At 47.6% G+C, this 26,176-nt stretch overlaps 2 protein-coding genes across 2 annotated transcripts; both read left to right on the forward strand.

Moving 5' to 3' along the window:
• The first annotated feature begins 10,918 nt into the window (after positions 1–10,918).
• LOC122445365 (keratin-associated protein 10-8-like) lies at positions 10,919–11,816 on the forward strand. The gene has a single exon (XM_043474466.1). It carries the CDS (start codon positions 10,968–10,970, stop codon positions 11,547–11,549), a length of 582 nt encoding a protein of 193 aa, XP_043330401.1. The 5' UTR covers positions 10,919–10,967; the 3' UTR covers positions 11,550–11,816.
• Positions 11,817–21,823: 10,007 nt separating this feature from the next.
• LOC122445366 (keratin-associated protein 12-2-like) lies at positions 21,824–22,510 on the forward strand. Its single transcript, XM_043474467.1, has one exon. The coding sequence runs from the start codon at positions 21,881–21,883 to the stop codon at positions 22,223–22,225; it is 345 nt and encodes a 114-aa protein (XP_043330402.1). The 5' UTR covers positions 21,824–21,880; the 3' UTR covers positions 22,226–22,510.
• The last annotated feature ends 3,666 nt before the right edge of the window (positions 22,511–26,176 follow it).

The following is a 26,176-nucleotide window of genomic DNA, read 5'->3' on the forward strand; positions in this document are numbered from 1 at the left end:
TTCTGGAACTCTGTTGCTTTTTTGATGATCCAATCGATGTTGGAAATTTGATCTCTTGTTCCTCTGCCTTTTCTAAATCCATCTTAAACATCTGGAAGTTCATGGTTCACATACTGTTGAAGCCTGGCTTGGAGAATTTTGAGCATTAGTTTACTAGTGTGTGAGATGAGTGCAATTGTATGGTAGTTTGAACATTCTTTGATATTGCCTGTTTTGGGATTGGCGTGAGAACTGACCTTTTCCAGTCCTGTGGCCACTGCTGAGTTTTCCAAATTTGCTGGCATATTGAGTGTAGCACTTTAGGATTTGAAATAACTCAACTGGAATTCCATCACCTCAACTAGCTTTATTCATAGTGATGCTTCCTGAGGCCCACTTCACTCCCTGTTCCAGAATGTCTGGCTCTAGGTGAGTGATCACACCAGTGTGGTTATCTGGGTCATGAAGATCTTTTTTGTACAGTTCTTCTGTGTATTCTTGCCACCTCTTCTTAATAACTTCTGCTTCTGTTCGGTCCATACCATTTCTGTCCTTTATTGAGCCCATCTTTGCATGAAATATTCCCTTGGTATATCTAATTTTCTTGAAGAGGTCTCTAATCTTTCCCATTCCATTGTTTTCCTCTATTTCTTTGCATTGATCACTGAGGAAGCCTTTCTTATCTCTCCTTGCTATTCTTTGGAACTCTGCATTCAAATGGGTATATTTCCTTTTCTCCTTTTCCTTTCACATCTTTTCTTTTCTCAGCTATTTGTAAGGCCTCCTCAGACACCATTTTTCCTTTTTGCATTTCTTTTTCTTGGGGAGGGTCTTGATCCCTGCCTCCTGTAGAATGTCACCAACCTCCGTCCATAGTTCTTCAGGCATTCTGTCTATCAGATCTAGTCCCTTGAATCTATTTGTCACTTCCATTGTATAATCATAAAGGATTGGATTTAGGTCATACCTGAATGGTGTAGTGGTTTTCCCTTTTCTTTTCTTTCCTGTTTCCACATAGGACTGTTTTTATCAGAGAAGTGCTTTGGTTTTCTTCCTGTTTGACAAGATTGCACACCAAGTATCACTGACATTGGCATGAACTCAGCATCCTGAGCCCAAATATTTGCATTCCATGTGAATTAGTCTGCTGGGTCAGCTCAGGTACCAGCCTAAACACGGGAAAAGATGCCCTGCCGGATGCAAGGCTCAGAGCCCCTGAGGGCGGTCATGTGAAGCCTTGGCCCTCCGTGCCAGGTGAGACTCCTGTTGTTGTTCACTCACTCAGTTTTGTCTGACTCTTTGCAACCCGATGGACTGCAGCACGCCAGGCTTCTCTGCCCTTCACTGTCTCCCAGAGTTTGCTCAAACTCTTGTCCATTAAGTCAGTGATGCCATCCAACCATCTCACCCTCTGTTAACCCCCTTCTCCTCCTGGTTTCAATCTTTTTCAGCATCAGGAACTTTTACACTGAGATGATTCTTCACACCAGGTAGCCAAGGATTTGGAGCTTCAGCTTCAGCATCAGTACTCCCAATGAGTATTCAAGGTTGATTTCCTTTAGGATTGAGTGGTTTGAACTCCAACAGACTCTTAAGAGTCTTATCTAACACCAGTGTTCGAAAGCATCAGTCCTTTGATGCTCAGCCTTCTTTGCGGTTCAGCTTTCACATCTGCACATGGCTATTGGGAAAAACCATAGCTTTGAGACTCCTGAGAAATCAGTGACTCTGCTCTGCAAATACACAGCCATGGGCCAGACCCAACCTGTCTGCATTCTGTGAACTGACTGCACAGCAGAACACAGGTCACGGGGCAAGCGGTGGAGCGTCCACTGTCTCCAACAGGAGGAGCTGCTCCCGGCTTCCCAGAGGACTGGCTGCGCAGGGGAATTCAAGCCCCATGGGTTCTGCAAGGCAGGGTTCTGGGCTTCCAAGGAAGATGTCTTTCAGATGTCCTTCAGCAGGTTACCTGCTCTGTCCTTCCCTCCCCACCCCCACCCTGGCGTCCCAGATTCAGCAGTGGGGCCGTCTCATCCACCCCGGTACTTGTCATCAGTAGAATTTGTTTCTGTTACTCCTGCAGACAAACGACTTCTGTTAGAGCATCTGGGGGCCAGAGACAGAGGAGAGAGTCTGGTCTTCTATCTCTCCATCAGCAGAAGCTATGCTCCTGACTCCCTCACCCCAGTCCAGGTCAGCCAACCAGGCTGCACATCCCAGGGAGTCAGGGTCAGGCTGTTAATCTGGATCTCTGGCTTTAGGCATAGTGCTTGCATACAGTAGGTGCTCAGTGCTTGTTCAATTGAGCCATTCCTCTCCTATTTGAAATAAGGACATCATTCAGCTTTGATGAGAAGGGCGTTCTTTGTTGTTGTTGTTTTTTGCTTTTGAAACTCAAAAAGAGATCTGTAATACTCTAAGCATCGTCATTTACCTGGAGGCTTTCAGATAATTCATGTTGTAAGCTGTTTGACGATGTTCATACCAGATCCATGTGGGACAAAGCGCTAAACAACACACATACACACATCTTAGACAGGCCATCTTTTCTCAAGATGTCATCCATAGAAGATACTCCATTATTTTATGGAGTCTAAGAACTAAAGAGCCTCTTGATGAAAGTGAAAGAGGAGAGTGAAAAAGTTGGCTTAAAGCTCAACATTCACAAAACTAAGATCATGGCATCCAGTCCCATCACTTCATGGCAAATAGATGAGGAAACAGTGGAAACAGTGACTGACTTTACTTTTCTGGGCTCCAAAATCACTGCAGATGGTGACTGCAGCCATGAAATTAAAAGACACTTGTTCCTTAGACGAAAAGCTATGACAAACCTAGATAGCATATTAAAAAGCAGAGACATTACTTTGCCAACAAAGGTCTGTCTAGTCAAGGCTATGATTTTTCCAGTGGTCATGTATGGATGTGAGAGTTGAACTATAAAGAAAGCTGAGTGCCAAAGAATTGATGCTTCTGAACTGTGGTGTTGGAGAAAACTCTTGAGAGTCCCTTGGACTGCAAGGAGATCCAACCAGTTCATCCTAAAGGAGATCAGTCCTGGGTGTTCATTGGAAAGACTGATGCTGAAGCTGAAACTCCAATACTTTGGCCACCTGATGAGAAGAGCTGACTCATTAGGAAAAAACCTGATGCTGGGAAAGACTGAAGGCAGGAGGAGAAGGGGACGACAGAGGATGAAATGGTTGGATAGCATCACTGACTCGATGGACATGGGTTTGGGTGAACTCCAGGAGTTGGTGATGGACAGGGTGGCCTGGCATGCTGTGGTTCATGGGGTCGCAAAGAGTCGGACATGACTGAGTGACTGAACTGAACTGAACTGAAGCAGAAACAGTGGCTTCCAACTAATCTCTGCTATGTCATCATTTGGAAGATGTCTCCCCATTTCAGGGATGTTAAAATTGGCCTTGACTTTCAACAGCTAACAAAGACCTCTCTTGGTAAATGTCATCTTGCACTTGAAAATATGTGGGTTGGTTTCAAATATCTTTTAATATCGATTTCTAAGGTAATTCTACAGTGATGAGAGAGGAGACTCTGTATGATTCCAATACCATTAGACCACAAAATTTTTGCACCTTGTTTTATGCCCCTGGATATGTTCTAGTGTCTCTTGGTTTATAGTCTATGAGAACTTGAATAGAATTTGTATCCTGCTGTTGTGTGAAAATTACATAAATCTTCATTACTTTGAATTGGTTCATGGTGCTTTTTAGGTCTAGATATCCTACTTTTCTGGATATTTATTATATTACTTTTTGTGAGTTTGATATTGAAACTCCAACTGAAAATCTTTATCTCCTTACAGAAATAATTGTAATACATAGTGAAACTATATGTAACTTTGTTCTGTATTTTCCAAGTCTCCTGTAAATGTGCTATCATACTTTCATAATTTAAAAAAGAAAGAAAGAAGAAAAGCCTGGCATTTAGTCAATGAAGTATAGTAGTTATTTATCTTGACTTGATGTGTGCTATGATTTATATACCTGGAATAAATATAAAAACTGAGATGAGACAGTAATTATGAACCATGAATTATGTGTTTTGGCATAGGTAATGTGGGAATTCAGATGGGAGAAATGCCAGCTAGTGCTGAGTCATATCAGGGAAGGATTTGAAAAGAAGATGAAGTTATCTGGGCCCCACAGAGTAACACTCTAGCTTCAAGGAGATGCCAGGAAGTGGCATCATGGAAAATCCTCATAGCTTAGGCGTGGGGAGGAGATCGGGGTGGGAGGCTGGGGAGCCAGTCAGGCCGACTGCGGCTCAGGCTTGATGCCGAGGATGCTCACCTGTGCACGGAGCTCTTCACACACATCATGTTGCAGCCCTCACACCCCGAAGGTGAGGCAGATTCCCCAGGAGCATGCATCACGTACTCAGGAAGTGCTCCCAGGAGAGCCTGGTAAGGGGCTGGGACCACCAGATCAGGGACTGGAAGAAGGTGAAGTCCCAGGCCGATCCCACAGGGACACTGAGTGCACATCCCATCTTGGAGAAGGAAGCTGGGCGCTCACCTGTCCATCTGGATGGATCCAAATCCCCAGGCACTGCAGACTAAGATGTGTGGCAGAGTAGCTCTTCCAAGCAGTCCTGCAAGGAGACCTGCAGGTGAGGACTGCTCTGAGCAAGCCCAGGAGGTGCGTGAGCGTGGGAAATGGGGTTGGGGAGCATCCGGGCACAGCCCCAGTAGTGTCGGCTCAACAGACTTAATTACCCCCTTGTACAGATGAAGATGACCCAGGTCTCTAAGGTGACACTTCTGGAAGCTAGAAACAGGCTCTCTGACTGAATAAAGCACTTCATGCATTTATTTATCCATTTGATGGGCAATTACTTTTTTCACTTTTTTTTTTTTTGCTACAGCCACTGCTGAGAAAAGGATTTGATTGCACAGTAAAGAAACTGGAATTAAAATGAAAAGGACAGAACCATCAGTGAACTGTGGAATTTTTCAACTATCTTTAGGTGTCCCTTTGTTCTACATTAAAATAGACATAGATAGTCTATTTTATCTATCATAGATAGATGATAGGTAATTGACAGATAGATGATAGAGTGATAAAAATAATACCATAAGGAGAGTATAAGACAAAAAACTAGTTAGGGGACTTCCTGGTGGTCAAGTGGTTAAGAATCTGCCTGCAATGAAAGGAACATGGGTTCAATCCCTGGTCCAGGAAGATTCCACATGCCTCAGAACAACTAAGCCCATGAGACACAGCTACTGCAGCCTGAGAGCCTAGAACCCATGAGCGAAAACTACTAAGCCCAGGTGCTGCAGCTGCTGGAGCCTGTATGCTCTAGAGCCTGTGCTTCACAACAAGAGAAACCACAGCCAGGAGAAGCTCATGCATTGCAACTAGAGAGTACCCTCTGCTCACCACAACTAGAGGAAGCCTGCGTGTAGCAAAAGAAATTTTTTTTAATGTTAGGAAAAAAATACATGTAACTTGTGAAACTCCAATACCTTGACCACCAGATGTGAAGAACTGACTCATTGGAAAAGACCCTGATGCTAGGAAAGATGGAAGGCAGGAGGAGAAGGGGACGACAGAGGATGAGATGGTTGGATGGCATCACTGACTCAATGGACATGAGTTTGAGCAGGCTCTGGGAGTTGGTGATGGACAGGGAAGCCTGGTGTGTTGCAGTCCATGGGGTCACAGAGTCAGACACGACTGAGCGACTGAACTGAACTGAACCTGTACCACAGAAAATGTACTATTTTGCTAATATTTAAGAGCTGCCAAAATCAGGGGGGTAAAGACCAACGCATCAATATTTGAAGTGGGCTGGAGATAACGAACATCAACTCACAGAAAATGAAATGCAAATGAGTTTGAATATACAAAAAGATTCTCAAAGTCATATTAAGAGAAAGGTAAATATTTTGAAGACCACAAGAGATTCTATTTCTTAGCTGTCAGAATGACAAAAAGCTTGATGACACATGCAGTTGGAAAAGTTGTATAAAATAGACATTCTCACATGCTCCTTACAGGAGTACAAAAATGGAACAGCCCAATACAGAGGGAATTTGATAGGCTCTACTAAAATTTCACGTTGATCAGGTAGCTCAGGAGTAAAGAATCTGCCTGCCAATGCAGGAGACACAAGAGACATGGCTTCAATCCCTGAGTTGGGAAGATCCCCTGGAGTAGGAAATTGCAACCCACTCCAGTATTCTTGCCTGTGAAACTCCATGGACAGAGGAGCTTGGCGGGCTACAGTCCATGGGGTCACAAAGTCAGACACTATTGAGCACCACCACCGCTCATCCAGTGATAAACAGTCAGCACTAAAATCTAGAACTGCATCCCAAAGATACACTGGCAAAGTTAATACATGAGACCCTGATGCTGGGGAAGATTGAGGGCAGGAGGAGAAGGGGGCAACAGAGGATGAGATGATTGGGTGGCATCGTCGACACAACAGACATGAATTTGAGCAAATTCCGGGAGATAGAGAAGCACAGGGAAGCCAGGCATGCTGCAGCCCGTGGGGTCGCAAAGAGTAGGACCCAACTAAGCGACTGAACAATGACAGTCTGTTCACTGCAGTGTTACTCAAAGTAGTAAAGGATATGAAGGAAAACAATTGTCCATCCACTAACTATGCTGCATTCATACATGGAGTGCTGTGAGGCTCTAAGAAGGAGTGAAGGAGGTCTCAGTACATGCCCTCGAGTGGGCTCCAGGATGTGTGGATGAGGGGAAAAGTAAGGTGCCGACCAGGGTGTATAAAAGGCCATCCCTTTTGTAAGAAAGGAGAATAAACAAACACAGATTGTTGGTCACATTTGAAAAAAATAATGGAAAGATAAACCAAAACTTAATAAACTATTAACCCATAAGGGGAATTAAAAAAACAGGTGGAGGGGACTGTGATGCAAGCCAGACCTCTGTGCATGAATCTTGCAGTGAGTTATTGCAGGTGGTTCTCAGAATACATTTTTCCACAGGGAAAGTGATACACAGCCAGTCAGGTTACTGCCAGAATTCTCACTGGAGCCGTCTGGAGTTGACTTGTACTAAGTGGCAAGAGTCAAGTATTAACTATTCAGGAATTTCACGAACTGGCTGTTAAACTACTGGTAACTTGATACTGGACATGATCAAGGTGTTCCTGTCTGAGGACTGGCTCGGATCTAGGATCAAGCTTTCTATTGGGGTGACTCCCTCCCCTTCCCATTCAACCATCTTAGATTTCTGCTATTTTAGAGGATTGGTTTGGGGGGTAGGTATTTTGTTTTACAGATTTTGAAGAGTATACAAGTGATGGAATCTAGCTTCCTGAAAAAAGATGGTGATTTGCAGTGTTTGCCAATTTTCTTGATTTAAGTGCTCCCACCTCGGAAGAACCCTGCAATCAAGAGAAGTGTGCATGCATGCTTTCTCAGTCGCTCAGTTACGTCCAACTCTGTGCAACCCCATGGACTGCAGCCCTCCAGGCTCCTCTGTCCATGGGATTCTCCAAGCAAGAATACTGGAGTGGGTTGCCATTTCCTTCTCTAGGGGATCATTTCAACCCAGGGATTGAACCTGCATCTCCTGCATTGGCAGGCGGATTCTTTACCACTGAGCCACCTGGGAAGCCCCAAGACAAGTTTACATAGTAAGAATTATCCCAGTTTTTCCCCCACCCCCAGCATTCACCCATGCAACAATATGAGGGAAGAGAAGAACCCCAACATTTTGAGGATGGTTGAGCACAGAGTTCAGTCCTGAAACGTCATTATGGGCTCTGTGTCCATAGGACAGAGGGAAGGAATGTCTTTATTCAAGTCCAGGCTACATTCAGCTCAGAGAGGGTCCACCAGGCCCACAGAACAACTCAGAGGTCATTCCTATGTCTCGGGATGTGTAATTGGAATGGAAGTCCCTGGTGTTTAAAACAACCCCACATTCATTCCAAACTTTGGAAGGAATTCTCATATTAACAAAGATAAGCCTCCGAAACTGCTTCCCCTGTGCCCCGAGTCAGGAGAGTGCTTCAAAATCAGCATTGCAACCTGGAAGCAGTGGCAGAAATTAGTGCTGCTTTAAAGACCTGAAGGATGTGGGGGTGGTTCCCCATAACATCTCCACTCACCAGTCTACAAAAACCAGTTGGATCCTGGGAAATGACAAAGAACTACTGCAAACCCACCAATGAGTAGCCCCAATTGCAGCTGCTACAACACACGTGATGTGTTTGCTGGAGCACCTGAACCCAGCATTCAGTGCATGGTAAGCAGATAAATCAGATCTCATCGGCATTTTAAAAGTCTATCAAAGGACACTGTCAAGAGAGGGAAAAGACAACCCACAAAATGAGGGGAAATATTTGCAAAAAATAATTCTGATAAAGGGCCTAGTAGTCAGAGTACATAAAGAACGCCTATAACTGGACAACAAGACAAACAGCCTAATTTAAAATGGACAAAGTGCTATCGTAGACATTGTTCCAAAGGAAATATACAAACAAGCACAAGAAAGGAATTGCAATGTCATTGGCCATTAGGGAAATGCAAGTCAAACACAAGGAGATTCCACTTCATGTCCACTAGGGTGGCTGTGATTTAAAACAAACAAATAAATGAATAGAAAACAAGTCTTGATGAGCATGTAAAGAAATTGGGATCTTTGTACATTGCCAGTAGAAATGTAAAATGGCACAGCTGCTGTGGAAAATGGTCTAGTGGTTCCTCAAAAGTTTGCCATATAACCCATCAAATCTACTTCTAGGTATACACCCAAAAGACTTATTAGTGAAAAGAGATATTCAAACAAAAGCTTGTACACAAATATTCATCACACCTTATTCACACTAAGAAAAATGTGTTGCTGTTGTTGTTGAGTCGCTCAGTCCTGTCTGACTCTTTGCAACCCCATGGACTGCAGCACCCCAGGATTCCCTGTTCATCACCATCTCCTGGAGCTTGCTCAGACTCAAGTCCATTAAGTCAATGATGTCATCCAATCATCTCATCCTCTGTAGCCCCCTTCTCCTCCTGCCCTCAATCTTTCCCAGTGTCTGGGTCTTTTCCAAAGAGTTAGCTCTTCATATCAGGTGGCCAAAGTACTGGAGCTTCAGCTTCAGTCCTTCTGATGTATGTTCATGGTTGATTTCCTTTAGGATGGACCGGTTTGATCTCCTTGCAGTCCAAGAGACTCTCAAGAGTCTTCTCCAACACCACAGTTCAAAAGCATCAATTCTTTGGCACTCAGCCTTCTTTATGGCCCAACTCTCATATCCATACATAACTATACGGACCTTTGTGAGCAAACTGATATCTCTGCTTTTTAATATGTTGTCTAGGTTTGTCATAGCTTCTCTTCCAAGGAGCAAGCATCTTTTAAACCAAAAGGTGTAAATGGCCCAAATGTCCATTGACTTACAGATAAATAAAATGTGGTCTATTTCTATGAGGAATATTATTCAGTCATAAAAAAGGAGGGAGCACACATGTATGCTACAAAGTAGATGGACCTTAAAAACATTATGTCATGTTGGAGTCAGACACAAAAGGCCACCTACTGTGTGATTCCTTTTATATGAAATGTGCAGAACAGGCAAAGCCATAGAGACAGAAAGCAGAGCAGTGATTGACAGGGACTGGGGAGGGTCTACTTAATACTACAAGATTTCCTTTTGGGAATGTCCTGGAACTACATAGTGGTCATAGTTGTACAATGTTGTGACTGTACTAAATGCCCCTGATTTGAAATGGTTAATTTTATATTATGTGTTATATGTAATAATATACATACCTGCTAAGGATTTCTAACAGGGAGGCCCCCAGAGCTTCCATGGTGATCCAGTGGTTAAAAATCCACCTGCCAATGCAAAGAACCTAAGTTTGATCCCTGGTCTGGGAATAGCCCACGTGCCACAACTACCAAAGCCCGTATGTCCTAAAGCCAGTGCTCCACAATAAGATAAGCCACTGCCAAGAGAAGCCTCCGCCCTGCAACAAAGAGTAAATCCCATTCGCCACAACCAGAGAAAGCCTGGATGCAGCAACAAAGACCCAGCTCAGCGAAAAAGTAGCTAATTAATTTTTAAGAAGAGTGAGGACCTCAGACTGTGCAGCACTGGGCATTATCAGTGTTGTAAATCTTGGCTGATCTTGTAGGTGGGACACTTGTGTTTTAGAGACTTTAATTATCAGTGATATACAGTAGCTTTTCATACATTGATTGGAAATTTGAATGAACTGTGTGTCTGTGTTTGATTCTTTGGTATCATATCCTGCTTTAGTTGTAAAGACTTTTAAATCCTATATTGCAAATATTTTCTGGCAGTTCAATATCTTCACTTTATATGCCAAAATTATTTCTTTTGGATTCTGATTGAAGTTACATCAGTGATGGGTTGATCCAGAAAGAGTGGCGATTCAGTCTACAGCCCTGAGTTTCTTGCTGACAGCTCTCGGGTCCCAGTGGATATATGTTGTGTGTGTTCTTTGATCAAGTTTACTATTTCGCTCACAACTTATCTTCTTAGTATTGCTCTTAGGTATAGTTTGGGCTGCGGTAAAACTAGGCATCTTTCCCTATGTATTCTCACACTGTCGAGGCTGGCGTGAAGTGGGGAGGGGCTGCAGGGGCTGGGAACTTATCTCCCGCCCAGCCCCTCCCTCCGTGAACGTGACTTAAGAACCCCGGCAGTCATTCAGCAGAAACTTGCGTCTTGTATTCTCCACAAGTTTTCTGGAGCCAAACAAAGAACAGATGGGAAAACAGACTCCTGCAATGTACTCACATGTTTAATGAGTAAAAGCTAATTGTAGAAAACACAGCAGCCTTAATGAGGGTCTCGTGCAACCAGCTCCAAACAGCAACAAGGAAGGGAGGGCGTGGGAGCCTCCAACCAGGGCCACGTGCATACCCAGGGCGGGTATAAAAGCAGACACCCCCCAGCACCTCACTCACACACTCACACACACTCACACCTCCTCCAACCCCACCACCTCCACCATGGCCGCCTCAACCTTGTCTGTCTGTTCCAACGACCTGAGCTACGACAGCCGGATCTGCCTGCCGGGGTCCTATGACTCCTGCACCGACTCCTCCTGGCAGGTGGACGACTGTCCAGAGAGCTGCTGTGAGCCCCCCTGCTGTGCCCCCAGCTGCTGTGCCCCGGCCCCCCGCCTGACCCTCCTCTGCGCCCCAGTGAGCTGCGAGTCCAGTCCCTGCTGCCAGCCAACCTGCAGCAGCTCCTGCCTGGCCTTGGGCTGCCAGACGTCTAGCTGCCAGTCCTCCTGCTGCACCTCCTCCCCCTGCCCGCAGGCCTGCTGTGAGCCCGTCTGCTGCAGGCCCGTCTGCCTCAGGCCCGTGTGTTGTGAGGCCTCCCCCTGCTCAGCCCCCTCATCCTGCTGCAGACCCTCCTCCTCCGTGTCCCTCCTCTGCCGCCCTGTGTGCCGCCCCGCCTGCTGCATCCCTGCCTCCTCCTGCCAGCCCAGCTGCTGCCGCCCGGCCTCCTCCGTGTCCCTGCTCTGCCGCCCCGTGTGCCGCCCTGCCTGTTGCATCCCCGCCTCGGCCCTGGAGCCCTGCTGCTGACCGGCCGATCATCTGCCCTCCACAAGCTGCTGTCTCTCTCACAAGCTCCAGGAGCCCCTCTGCTGGCACCAGGACCTCCCCTCTCCCAAAGGTGGACACGCAGATGCTGCCCAGAGGGGATTCGAACTTGGCAGGCATCCCAGAGAGCCCTTGACAGGGTGGACAGTGGGGCCCCAGGAGCCTCCTCTGCAGGACGGGCTGCTTCAATCCCATATGACAAACACAAGCTGCTATAATGAATAAAGTGTTTATGTCAGGAAATACGGACCCATGTCTGTTTTGCCCTCCTCCCTTGGGCCCCTTCGGCCCCTCCAAATTTGGCCTGTGGGTGCTCTGCCAGCAGAAGCCAGGCAGTAAAGACACATTCTCCCATCCGAGTTCAAAGCAGCTGAGGGACCACAGGATCTGAAAGCTGGTGCCATCCACACATTCTGTGTCCCTTCCTACCCCAGGCCCACTCTCCCTGCAGCAGGCGGCCCTTCAAGGCTGGCACGGGAGGCGGGTGTGGGTGCAGAAGGCTCAGATCCTGAGTGGACCCTGGGTTCCTCCCACACCACCCCCTTCCCATGCAGATTGAAGGTGACTTGGGGAGCAGCACAAACCCTTCTGGTTCAGGATCTGAGAGTCCAGGGCGAGTGCCGTTAGAAAGAAGTGCCGACACTGAGGAGGCTTGCCTATATGCTGGTCTGTGTACGAGATTCTGGGGGCCCCAAGGGGGTGCAGTGTCAATTTAGACATCACTCATTCTACTCAAGGTTTCAAGGCCTGACTGAGGAGGGAAAGAACAAAAGAGACGCCTTGTGAACAAACCCTCAGGACAGTAGGGGAGAAGGAGCCTGCAGTCTTAGTGGACACTAGCAATAGAGGAAGTGGGCACCAGTCAGCACCAGGCACCCTTATCCCCCCACTTATCCTCCCACCAGAAACAGACTGATGAGGCCCATAGGAGCAGGAGAACAGTGGAGGCTGGGGCAAGAGGGGCCAGGAACTGAAGGCATCTCCCCACAGGATACCCCCACCCCAGCTCAGCTCCACCCAGGAAAGAGGAAATGGAGCAAAACCCTAAGAGGACCTGTAAACATGTAGGGGCCAGATGTAAACCTGCCTCAACTCTTAAATCTCTTTCCTGAGTTTACTCAAGATATGTACCACTTTTCTCCTTTGCCTTAACTTTTCTTTCCACAGCTATTTGTAAAGCCTCCTCAGACAACCATGTTTGCCTTTTTGCATTTCTTTTGCTTGGGGATGGTCTTGATCACTGCCAAATGATCAAAGGCAAAGGAGAAAAGGAAATATATACCCATTTGAATGCAGAGTTCCAAAGAATAGCAAGGAGAGATAAGAAAGCCTTCCTCAGTGATCAGTGCAAAGAAATCAATAGAATGGGAAAGACTAGAGATCTCTTCAAGAAAATTAGAGATCCCAAGGGAATATTTCATGCAAAGATGGGCACAATAAAGGACAGAAGTGGTACGGACCTAACAGAAGCAGAAGATATTAAGAAGCGGTGGCAACAATAAACAGAAGAACTATACAAAAAAGATCTTCATAATAGCCACGATGGTATGATCACTCACCTAGAGCCAGAGATCGTGGAATGTGAAGTCAAGTGGGCCTTAGGAAGCATCACTACGAATAAAGCTAGTGGAGGTGATGGAATTCCAGTTGAGCTATTTCAAATCCTAAAGTGTTGCACTCAATATGCCAGCAAATTTGGAAAACTCAGCAGTGGCCACAGGACTGGAAAAGGTCAGTTTTCAAGCCAATCCCAAAGAAGGGCAATACCAAAGAATGTTCAAACTACTGCACAATTGCACTCATCTCACACGCTAGGAAAGTAATGCTCAAAATTCTCCAAGCCAGTCTTCAACAGTACGCAAACCATGAACTTCCAGATGTTCAAGCTGGATTTAGAAAAGGCAGAGGAACAAGAGATCAAATTGCAAAACATTCATTGGATCATCGCAAAAGAAAGAGAGTTCCCGAGAAACATCTACTTCTGCTTTATTGACTATGCTAAAGACTTTGGCTGTGTGGATCACAACAAACTGTGGAAAATTCTTCAAAAGATGGGAATACCAGACCACCCTGACCTGCCTCCTAAGAAATCTGTATGCAGGTCAAGAAGCAACAGTTAGAACTGAACATGGAACAACAGACTGGTTCCGAATCGGGAAAGGAGTACATCAAGGCTGTATATTGTCACCCTGCCTATTTAACTTATATGCAGAGTACATCATGAGAAATGTTGGGCTGGATGAAGCACAAGTTAGAACCAAGATTGCCGGGAGAAATATCAATAACCTCAGATATGCAGATGACACCACCCTCATGGCAGAAAGTGAAGAAGAGCTAAAGAGCCTCTTGATGAAAGTGAAAGAAGAGAGTGAAAAAGTTGGCTTAAAACTCAACATTCAAAAAATTAAGATCATGGCATCTGGCCACATCACTTCATGGCAAATAGATGGGGAAACAATGGAAGCAGAGACAGACTTTATTCTCTTGGGCTCCAAAATCACTGCAGATGGTAACTGCAGCCATGAAATTAAAAGATGCTTGCTCCTTAGAAGAAAAGTTATGACCGACCTAGACAGCATATTAAAAAGCAGAGACATTACTTTGCCAACAAAGGTCCATCTAGTCAAAGCTGTGGTTTTTCCAGTAGTCATGTATGGATGAGACAGTTGGACTATAAAGAAAGCTGAGCACCGAAGAATTGATGCTTTTGTAGTGTGGTGTTGGAGAAGACTCTTGAGAGTCCCTTGGACTGCAAGGAGATCCAACCAGTCCATCCTAAAGGAGATCAGTCCTGAATATTCACTGGAAGGACTGATGCTGAAGCTGAAGCTCCAATACTTTGGCCACCTGATGCGAAGACCTGACTCATTGGAAAAGACCAATGAGTTGCTGGGAAAGATTGAAGGCAGGAGAAGGGGACGACAGAGGATGAGATGGTTGGATGTCATCACTGGCTCAATGAACATGAGGTTGAGTGAGCTCTGGGAGTTGATGATGGACAGGGAAGCCTGGTGTGCTGCAGTCCATGGAGTCACAAAGAGTCGGACACAACCGAGCAACTGAACTAAACTAAACTCTACCCTTTTACTGTTCATTTCAATTTTAATAATATAGAACCGTCTCCATAGATAAGTGGACAATGGCCTTGGTGGACTCTTCATAGCGCAAAGAGTTAAGAAGACGTAGAGAAGGTTTCACTTCACCTCAACCCAAGAAAAGTGAGGTGCAGCGACATTGACATGCATGGAAACCAGAACCTACAGCCCACAGCAAAGCTAGTGTCGTCCGTCGGGATGAGCAGAGCATCTGTGGGGTTCCTGACCGGATAGTGGTGTTGCCGTGCACAGCGCAACACAGGCACCCATGAAGACTGCGTGTGCATCCCGTGACACCAAGCCCCAAGCAGGTGACTCCTGCTGCTGTGTGTCCACATGGGTCAGGCCGCAGCGCTGACCTGGGAGGAGAGCCGGTGAAAGACATTTATGTAGTTCACCCTAGTAACAAAGCGACAACTCTAAATGCTCCGAGACTCTTCAGATCTCAGGCGAGCCTCTCCATCAGTGTGACGCCCTTATCATCCACGTGACTCAGCCAGGGACCGTCGCAACCCCAAAGGCATCCTGAGAACCAGAGCAACCCGTGCAGACTTCCTCTCCCGCCTGGTGGGCAGCGCAGTGGTGCCCTCCTGGGGGTAGTAGGGAGGGCAGCAGAAAGGTGGGGCGTGACATCCAGTGCCTGGTTTGGGGAAGATAAACAGGCCTGGCGGGAGGTTTGGTTTGAATGGAAGCATATGAGGCAGTGCCAGGCACAGTGGGCGCTCTTAGAGTTCCCTCTTTCACATCTTCACAGTCATGTGACATCATAGTGATGGGAGTTTCTGGGTCTGCGCCTTCCAATAGGAAGGACGCCCCGATGGCGCTCCTTTTAGACTCTTCCTTGGTTCCCAAACGGTTGTCCCTGGAACCCTGGTATGCCAATGGCTCCCTTCTCTGGGGAGCCCCAACCCCTCCCTAGGATGGCCCCAATGCCCCTGCTCTCGAAGGGCCCACGTTCACACCACAGGGGCTGAGTTGGCACTTCCTGGGGCAGCCCTCTGTCTCCAGGGCCAGGCTTCCCCTTCCCGGAATATCACGGGCACCCCATGTGCGGGCCTGCACATTCCTCCTGTAACTGCCAGGATTCCGGATGGGACGGGGTCTTTGTGCACAGTGAGCTTATCAAGTGTCCAGTAGGTGGAATGCTCAAATTGGACCCTCCTCATTCTTGAGGAAGCAAAATATCAGATGCCGGAGGACAAATGGAGCCATGGTGAGGCCACGCAGTGAATGAGGGAGGGGCCAGACTCGTCTTGCAGCTTTAAGATGTCCTCTGATGGGCTGCACTGTGTTCCTCCCAAAAAGATAATGTTGGAGTCCTAACCCCCAATACCTCTGAATGTGACCTTATTGGGAAATGTCCTTGCAGGTGTTGTTCACTCAGTCATGTCCGACTCTTTGCGACCCCATGGACTGCAGCACGCCAGGCTTCCCTGTCCTTCACCATCTCCCAGAGTTTTCTCAAACTCGTGTCCATTGAGTTGATGATGACATCCACCCATCTCATCCTCTGTCATTCCCTACTCCTCCTGCCTTCAATCTTTCCCAGCATCAGGGTCTTTTCCAATGAGTCAGCTCTTCACATCAGGTGGCCAAATTATTGGAGCTTCAGCTTCATCATCAGTCCTTCCAATGAATATTCAGGGTTGATTTCCTTTAGGATTGACTGTTTGATCTTATTGTTCAAGGGACTCTCAAGAGTCTACTCCAACCCCACAATCTGAAAGTATCAGTTCTTCAGTGCTCAGACTTCTTTATGGTCCAACTCTCACATCTGTACATAACTACTGGAAAGACCATAGCTTTGACTATATGGACCCTTGTCAGCAAAGTGATGTCTTTGTTTTTTAATATACTAAGGTTGTCATAGCTTTTCTTCCAAGGAGTAAGTTGTGATCTAGTTAAAATGAGGCCAGTGGGGTGCGCTTTAACACAGAGACACATAACTGTGTCCTCATAAACAAAGGAACTCTGGACACACAGGTACCACAGAGGGAAGATGCTGTGAAGATGACGGCAGAGGTCAGGCCTGTGCAAGCCAAGGAACCACAGAGACGTCAGGAGCCAGGAGAGAGGATGGATTCTCCCTCATCAGCCTGAGAAGGGACCAGCCTGCCCACACCTTGATTTCTGTGTCTGGCCTCCAGTCCCTGAGACCACACATGCTGCTGAAGATGGTACCCAGTCTGGGCACTCTGCCGTCACAGGAATCTTCTCCAGCCCCTCCCCTCCTCCAGGCCCAACAGAGGGTGGAGAGGCCAAGAGGGTGCTGTGCTACAGGGGTCCAGGCATGTGGGTGCCAAGGTCAAGAGCTGCCCCTGAAGAGAGTTGTGCCATGTCCCCCACCCTCCTAAGGAGGAGGGATGGGCAGGTACGCCCTCTGCGGGCAAATGAGGGGCTCCCAGGGGATCACCAGGAGTGTGACAGAGTCCTCTAGGGAGGTCCACGCCTTTCTGGGGCCGCAACACTGGACTTCACTGTGGCTGCCCTAAGAAGTAACCAGGAACATGTGGCTGAAACAGCACCAAGGTGTCACCTCTCAGCTGTGAAGGTGGGATCAGGAGTGAGTCTCACTGGCCATGGTCACGGATGGACTGTCTGATCCAACTCAGGGCCTCAGGGCAGAATCTCTTCTTTGTCTCCTTCAGCTTCTAGAGGCACCATATCCTTGGCCCATGGCCCGGCGTCCTGCTTTCCTCTCCCTGTGGCCTCCCTTTCAGTGGCCACATCTCCTGTCACCTCTCCCAAGTCCACCCGTGTGACTCAGAAACACCTCCCATTACAAGGCCCTTAATTTATTCCCATCCACAAAGTTGCTCTGCTGTCCATGTAAGGGAATTTATCACAGGTCGTGGGGTCAGATATAGGCATCTCGGGGGAATTTCCATGGACCTCCCAATGGGAAGGAGAGGAGCCACACTTGTCAGAGAAGCATCTGGTTTCCATTTAGACTGGCAGGGGCTGAAAGAGTAGGGGTTACATATCAGTTGCTGAGCAGAAGACCTTTTTACCTAGAAGGGGTCAGTTCAGGCAGTTAGTGACTTCCCTCAAACTACAGAGCACAATTGCTCTCATCTCACACGCTAGTAAAGTAATGCTCAAAATTCTCCAAGCCAGGCTTCAACAACATTACATGAACCATGAGCTTCCAGATCTTCAAGCTGGATTTAGAAAAGGCAGAGGAACCAGAGATCAAATTGCCAACATCCATTGGATCATCAGAAAAGCAAGAGAGTTCCAAAAAAACATCTACTTCTGCTTAATTGACTATGCCGAAGACTTTGGCTGTGTGGATCACAACAAACTGTGGAAAATTCTTCAAGAGATGGGAATACCAGACCACGTTCCCTGCCTCCTGAGAAATCTATATGCAGGTCGGGAAGCAACAGTTAGAACTGGACATGGAACAACAGACTGGTTCCAAATCGGGAAAGGAGTACATCAAGGCTGTATATTGTCACCCTGATTATTTAACTTATATGCAGAGTATATCATGAGTAATGCTGGGCTGGATGAAGCACAAGCTGGAATCAAGATTGCTGGGAGAAATATCAATAACCTCAGATATGTAGATGACACCACCCTCATGGCAGAAAGTGAAGAAGAACTAAAGAGTTTCTTGATGAAAGTGAAAGAGGAGAGTGAAAAAGTTGGCTTGAGGCTCAACATTCAAAAAACTAAGATCATGGTATCTGGTCCCATCACTTCATGGGAAATAGATGGGGAAACAGTGGAAACAGTGGCTGACTTTATTTTTGGGGGCTCCAAAATCCCTGCAGATGGTGACTGCAGCCATGAAATTAAAAGACGCTTGCTCCTTAGAAGAAAAGTTATGACCAACCTAGATAGCATATTATAAAGTTGGACCTTTGCCAACAAAGGTCCATCTAGTCAAAGCTATGGTTTTTCCAGTAGTCATGTATGTATGTGAGAGTTGGACTATAAAGAAAGTGCCGAAGAATTGATGCTTTTGAGCTGTGGTGTTGAAGAAGATTCTCGAGGGCCCCTTGGACTGCAAGGAGATCCAACCAGTCCATCCTAAAGGAAATTAGTCCTGAATATTCATTGGAAGGACTGATGCTGAAGCTGAAGCTCCAATACCTTGGCCACCTGATGTGAAGGGTCAACTCATTCAAAGAGACCCTGATGCTGGGAAAGATTGAAGGCAGGAGGAGAAGGGGACAGCAGAGGATGAGATGTCTGGATGGCATCACTGACTCAATGGACATGAGTTTGAGTAAACTCTGGGAGTTGGCAATGGATAGGTAGGCCTGGTGTGCTGCAGTCCATGGGGTTGCAAAGAGTTGGACACGACTGAGCAACTGAACTGAACTGAACTGATCACAGAGCAGGGTGAGGACTGACCTCATAAGTTCAGGGGATAGTGTGGTCCCAATGGCTGAGCACTGGGAGCTCAACCCTCAGCCGAGAAATCACCTTCCAGTGCTCGGTCACCAGCATGGCCATCTGTGACTTGGCCTTCTCTGCAGAAGGACTTTGCAGGTCCTGGGGAACCACCCCCAGAGGAATCATTTTAGGGAAAGACACTAGAGGAGACACATCACATGCTCGGTGAGCATCACACTCTGATGTTTATAAGGCCTGTGATGCTAGAGGCCTCAGAGCCTGGACCAGCCAGTGTGGGCACCATGGGGATGACCTGGTCAGGGGCTGGGGATGCTGATGGGTGAGTCCCTCAGCCTAGCTGGTTAGGACCAGGCGGCCTTGCTGCAACATGGTCTAGTCGGGTCTGGGAGATGTGAAGACGACAGTGTCTGGGCCGCCTCATGGGAGGTACACACGGGGCAGGGGTCTTACAGGTCATGGGCTCAGAAGCAGGAAAGGATGCTTCAGGGGATGGGTCTGCAGACCAGGGCAGGGCAGGAGGGCTGGCAGAACGTGGAAGGCTGGCAGGAGGGGATCACATACACAATGCGCTTGTAGCACATGGGGACATACAGGACAGGCTTGCAGCTCACAGGCACACAGCAGGATGCCTGGCAGGGGCTGGACACAGAACAAGTGTCCTGGCAGGGGCCGGGCACACAGCAGGCTGGCCGGCACAGCAGAGCCACGTGGGGAGCACCACGGGGGTTTCGGCAGCCCAGGGCAGGGCAACAGACAGCAGGGCAGGCCAGCTGGCAGGAACTGGGCACACAGCAAGCTGGCTGGCAGCCCACAGAGCAGTTGGTGTCACACATGTTGGCGTGAGGCTGGGAGGGGTCAGGACAGAGGACAGGACTAGTCTGGAGGCTCCCTCCCCAGGGTGCTTTTTATACCTGGGTCATGGCATCCTGGCAATGAGGGACTGGGTGTCTTCCTTGTGGCCGCCTGTTGTTTTTCCTCCTCCTCCCCCCAAGGGCCTCTTTCTGGAGCTTCTGGTTGCTGTGACTCAGTTCAGGAAGCTCCCTCAGCTGGAGGCTGACGATGACCCAGTGGCCCTGGGATTTCTGGAATCAGGCCAGGAATGGGCCCCCACATGGTGATTTTCAAGGTCTTCCCCCAATTTAACCACCCTGTCCTCTGTCCACATGAGCACAATCACACTTGTCACACCAGCACCTCCATTTGATTTGTGATCCAGAAGATTATCCCTTGGGGTGGGGCTCCTTACTGGGGGCTGTGGCCACATTTTTGCCATAATCATAACAACAGGGTTCCAGTTCGTAGCAGGGCTGAGCTAAGCATTTTACATGGATTGTCTCATAACCAACCAGTTATCAATCCTGCCACCATTCAAGGGGCCGGCAAAACAGATGTCCAGTCAGGAAGACCTAGAAAGTCCTGTAATGCATGCAGGTTCCACCCCTGCAAACGGAGAAGCTCTGAAGCTGCTTGGTCTCATTCTGCGATCTGTGGTCTTTATATTGTGCCCAATGGGGTGGGACTTAGGGGCAGTGTCCAATTCTTGGATCTGTAAATTGGAATTTTCTTGATGAGATTTGGGGATTTTATCCCTTTTTCCTTCAAAATATCCTTAGGCTTCAGTGTCATTCTTTTGTCCTTCTGAGGTTGAAATTACTTGCATGTTAGCCTTTCTGATATGGTCTCAAAGACTCTCTTCATTTTTCTTACTTCTTTGTCCCTCTTCTCCAGATTGGGACATATCTTAGGACTGACATGTCTTCAAGTTCATCGACTCTTCTTCTTCCAGAACCCAGGTTGTGCTGTCTGGACCTCGGGCTCTCCCCCTACACTGGCTCCCTGATACCCCACACTGTGGGATTTCCCACTGCTCCTGGAACATGCCCATTTCTGCAGCAGATTCCTTACCTCCCCCCATCCCCTGCCCAACTTGCTGCCTCTGCCTGGAGCACCCACTACCCCTAACTCTTTACTGCACCCACTGCCAGCTCAGCATCACCAGAGGCCCATGGACCACCCACTGGCACCCACTTCTCTGCTGAACCCACTTTCTATTCTGGGTTTTAGCCCCCTCTGGAATGATTTCATGCATTGATTTTTCACTCATTCATTTATCCATTGACCTGAAGGGCTCACGAGCCTGGATGCCTCTACTGCCAGCACACAGAATAATCTGCTGCCTCAGCAAATCAGTTCTTGCATGATTACAAAAAGGCAGAAGCTGACAAATTTTCTGCAAAGAGCAAAGAGTAAGCATCTCAGGCTTTGCAGCTACATGGTCTCGCTCACAATGACTCAACATTGTAAGGAAAAGCAGCCTTAGACACATTAAATACATGAGTGTGGCTATGCCCCAGAAAGCTTCATTCACACGCAGGCAGCGGAAGAGGCTTGCCCCACAGACTGCAGTTTGCAGACTCCTGTTTCAAAGTTTTCCTGTGCAAAATAAAAGCTCAAAATACACCATAACCTCAAAGTCTTCATTGACGGCATGAGATAAAATGGAATAAAAGGATACAGTACTCTGAGTTGATTCTGAGGTGCCCTATGCATAGTGATGACCTGGAGAAACAATGTGAACACCATGGAAAGGCAAACTAGAACATTCTGTTTACAGAAGGGGGAACTGGCTTCAAAGCCAAACTAATTTATGGAGGAAAATAGCACAGGAAAGCGTGTCCCAGGATAATAAGATGTTGGGGAATCACAGTAGCAACAACCACAAGGAAGTCAACAGTTGTGCTTCTATGTTGCTGGGACGCCCACAACCTGGGTATAAAAGCTGCCAAGACAGGCAGCCTGCAGACAGACATCACCAGCTCTCCTCCCAACACCAGCCAGCCCCACGCCACCATGTGCCACACCAGCTACTCCTCAGGCTGCCAGGCTGCCTGCGTGCCCAGCTCCTGCCAGCCGTCCTGCAGCACGTCCAGCCCCTGCCACACGTCCTACTTCACGTCCAGCCCCTGCCAGGCGACCTGCGTGCCCGTGAGTTACAGGCCAGCCATACGCCTGCCAGTGACCTACAAGCCCACCCTGTGTGTGACTCCTTCCTGCCAGTCCTCTGTGTTCCTGCCCGTGAGCTACAGGCCGGCCGTGTATGTGGCCCCCTCCTGCCAGTCCTCAGGGTGCTACCAGCCCTCCCGCCCCACCCTGGTCTGCAGACCTGTCTCCTGTAGCACCCCTTCCTGCTTGTGATCACGAGCCTCCTCCCAGATGCTCCCAGTGCAGACCGGATCACTCCTATACCCCTCCCAGCACGAGTCCTCAGGGGGCCTCCAGGTCTGAATGTGGCAGATGAAAAGCATGATCGACCAACGTCTGAACCCAGGCAAGAATGTGGCAGGATGATCTGGACTCGTCTGTGAACTGGTGCATCCCCCCTCCCAACCCCCTGCCAGGAAGCCCTGGTTCCCAGGGTCCTTCTCTATCTCCTGAAGGAAACCACACCCCACGTGAGCCAAATAAACCATGCTATCTCAATGCAGCCTGTCCTTCTTTTTTACCTTCACATATTTTGAAGTTTTCTTCTCAGAGATGAATACAAATCTTAAGTACAGAGGACCCTCCTGAAAGAGCCCTCTTGATGGCTCAGCTGAAGGTGAAGGATCCTTGGTGGGTGGTGGGTGGAGGAGGGTGTGTCCCCACCCATGGCCACCACTCAAGACTCACATTGTGGATGGGGGAGGACTTCTCCTTTCTCTGAGGCGGGTAGGGTGGGAAACAGGTCTGGACGCAGGTCCCAGCTGGGGCCTAAAGCATGACCAACAGGGAGGCCAGAGAGACTCACGCAAACCCACCTCACACAAAAAGGGGAATAAGGCCATCCCAGCAAGAAGAGGGAGATCTGAAAAAGTCTCACCCCTCAGCCCCAGACACACAAGGCCTTCCAAGGCTGACCCTGGACCAAAACCAGAGAGCCCTCCATCCTCCTGGTTCTAGCCTGGCCAGCACAGCTGCCTGAGCAGCATCAGTCTTCACCGGGGATAGGCAGACATGTGTAGAGGTCACTTCTGTGGGATAGGAATGCAGGAGACGCTGAAAATGTAGGACAGAGCAAAAACATGTGTCCCCAGCCCTTGTCCTAAGCACAAGGTGCTAACAGCTCCCCACAAGAATCTGAAGTCACTGGTACCCTGAAGGTCCTCAAGTCATAACAAAACCCAAACCAAGGTCCAGGCAGTCTGATGCAAACTGCCGCCCAAACATTGATGACCTGAGAGAAGCAGGGTCAAGGCATACCCATTCCCAAAAGGAAGCACTGCTTATGTCCATTTAAAACCTAGACAGTGTATTAAAAATCAGAGACATCACTTTGCCAGCAAAGGTCTGTCTAGCCAAAGTTGTGGTTTTTTCAGTAGTCACATACAGATGTGAGAGTTGGACCATAAAAATGGCTGAGCACCAAAGAATAGATGCTTTTGAACTGTGGTGTTGGAAAAGACTCTTGAGAGTCCTTTGGATAGTAAGGAGATCCAATCAGTCAGTCCTAAAGGAAATCAACCCTGAATATTCATTGGAAGGACTGATGTCGAAGCTGAGGCTCCAACACTTTGGTCACCTGATATGAAGAGCTGACTCATTGAAAGAGACCGTGATGCTGGGAAAGATTGAGGGCAGGAGGAGAAGGGAGCTGCAGAGGATGAGATGGTTGGATGGCATCACCAACTCAATGGACAGGAACTTGAGCAAACTCCAGAAGATAATGAAGGACAGGAAAGTCTGGGGTGCTGCAGTCCATGGGGTCACAAAGAGTCAGTCATGACTTAAGAGCTGAACATCAGCAACAACAAATTAACACATGCTATCTGATATTCAAGGGCCTCCCTGCTGGCTCAGCAGTAGAGAACCTGCCCACCAATGCAGGAGACTTCAGTTCAATCACTGGGTCAGGAAGATCCCCTGAAGAAGAAAATGGCCACCCATCCCAATATTCTTGCCTGGGAAATCCCATGGACAGAGGAACCTGGTGGGCCACAGTCCATGGTATCCCAGAGAATCAGACTTGTCCAAGCAACTGAGCATGCACGCATCTGATATTCAACAAAACTTGGAAGACATACAAAAAAACATGGGAAAAATGTGAATTCATTGTCAACAGACAAAGCAATCAACACAACTAGACTCAAACTGACCCAGATATTGGAGCCATCAGACTGAAAGCTTAAAATAACTATGAGCAGTGAAATAAATCAGAGAAAGAAATTCTGTATAATCACTTATATGTGAAATCTAAGAGAAAAAAAACTTCATAGATACAAAGAGATTGGTGGTTGCCAGAGGTGGGAAGAGGTGTAGGCAAAATGGATTAAGGGAATCAAAAGGTATAAACTTCTACTTATACAACAATATGTCCTCGGGATGAGATGTCAGTTCAGTTCAGTCACTCAGTCATGTCCAACTCTGCGACCCCATGAGCCGCAGCCCGCCAGGCCTCCCTGTCCATCGTCAACTCCCAGAGTCCACACAAACCCATATCCATTGAGTCGGTGATGCCATCCAACCATCTCATCCTCTGTCGTCCCCTTCTCCTCCTGCCCTCAATCTTTCCCAGCATCGGGGTCATTTCAAATGAGTCACCTCTTTGCATCAGGTGGCCAAAGTATTGGAGTTTCAGCTTCAACCTCAGTCCTTCCAATGAACACCCAGAACTGATCTCCTTGACATACAGCATGCTATAAGAGAAAAAACATTTATTTGTAATTATTTACTTGTATTTAGAGAAATAAAACAGAATTATGAAAATATGTAACTAGCCAAGACCTTATGGGGCATTCCCAGAATAGGACATGCACCCACCGTGTCTGTACCTGCCTTTTGTAGAAAAACTTCAAAGTATAAATTTAATCAGAGCATAACTTTGTCAAAGTATAAAGAAGTGAGAAAATGCAGAAACAAAGGCAAACAGTCAAGCAAGACATAATAACAATAGTTTAACCATTAAACAAAGTCAAGGACCTTTAGTTCCTCCTAAGGGCTATAGATAATATTCTGCGCCATGTCCTTGGAGCTGTTTTGCTGATACTGACACCCCCACCAAGTGGGAAAAGTTAACTGCATGCTGCCCACAAGCATGGAGACCCCAGATCAGTTAGAACCAGAAGGTTGGTGAGGTTGACTCCTGATTCCCTCACCACCAACCAATCAGAAGGTCGTCCACAAGCTGATCACATACCCAACAACCCTCCTCCCTCACTCTGTTTTTAAAAATATTTTCCTTAAAGCCTTTGGGAGAATTGGGGTCTTTTAAGTACCAGCTGCCTGGACCGCTTGCTTGGCACCTGCCATAAATGCTGGACTTTCCTTCACCACAACCTGGTGTTGGTAGACTGGTCTTTCTGTACACAGGGTGAGCAGAATTGAGTTAGGTTCAATAACAAAGAGAGTTAATGTCTATTAAAACAGAGAAAGGGACAGGTTTGGGGAAAACAAATAGCACTTCTAGAAACAAAAGATCAAGTAGTGGAAATTAAAAACTCATTCAAACAGAATATTAGACACAGTTGATGAGAGAATTAGAAAAACTAGAAGACAGTTGAAGTCACCTGTCATCCCTTTCTGGGAGTTGCTTCAGTTGAAGATGATTTTCTTGACCAAGGTCAGACCCCCTTCTCAGGAAAACTCACATCTAAAGCTTTATTTTTATTAACTTATTTATTTGGCTGCACCAGGTCTTCGCTGCAACATGCGGAATCTTTAGTTGAAGCATGTGGGATCTAATTGCCTGACCAGGGCCCCCCGCATTGGGAGAATGGAGTTTTAGCCACTGGACCACCAGGGAAGTCCCAAAGCTCACATCTAATTCCTGATCCAGGGAAATAAAGGCCTGTTCTGGGTCCACAGCACAGGACAGCACTGAAAGACCCTTCCAGCTGGGGAGCTGCCTCTGGAGTCACTGACTGCATCGTGGGCTGACTTCTCCTGAGCCCAATCCTCTCCCTCTCCCTCAACAGCTGTTGATCCTAAGAGAGCTCCCTAAGAAACCTAGTATCTGGGCACCTCCATCTGCAGCAAAGGACCTAGAGGCAATGGCAACCTCGTAGTCTTGTTGTTGTTGTTGATCCATCGCTCAGTCATGTCTGACTCTTTGCGACCCCATGGACTGCAGCACACCAGGCTTCCCTTTCCTTCACCAACTCCCAGAAGATG

Source organism: Cervus canadensis, chromosome 7 (assembly GCF_019320065.1).
Source record: "Cervus canadensis isolate Bull #8, Minnesota chromosome 7, ASM1932006v1, whole genome shotgun sequence".
Classification (NCBI taxonomy): Eukaryota; Metazoa; Chordata; class Mammalia; order Artiodactyla; family Cervidae; genus Cervus; species Cervus canadensis.

What these genes read in the sequence shown, in the direction of transcription:
- LOC122445366 (XM_043474467.1), top strand. Translation starts at nt 21,881, where the DNA reads ATGTGCCACACCAGCTACTCCTCAGGCTGCCAGGCTGCCTGCGTGCCC.
- LOC122445365 (XM_043474466.1), top strand. Translation starts at nt 10,968, where the DNA reads ATGGCCGCCTCAACCTTGTCTGTCTGTTCCAACGACCTGAGCTACGAC.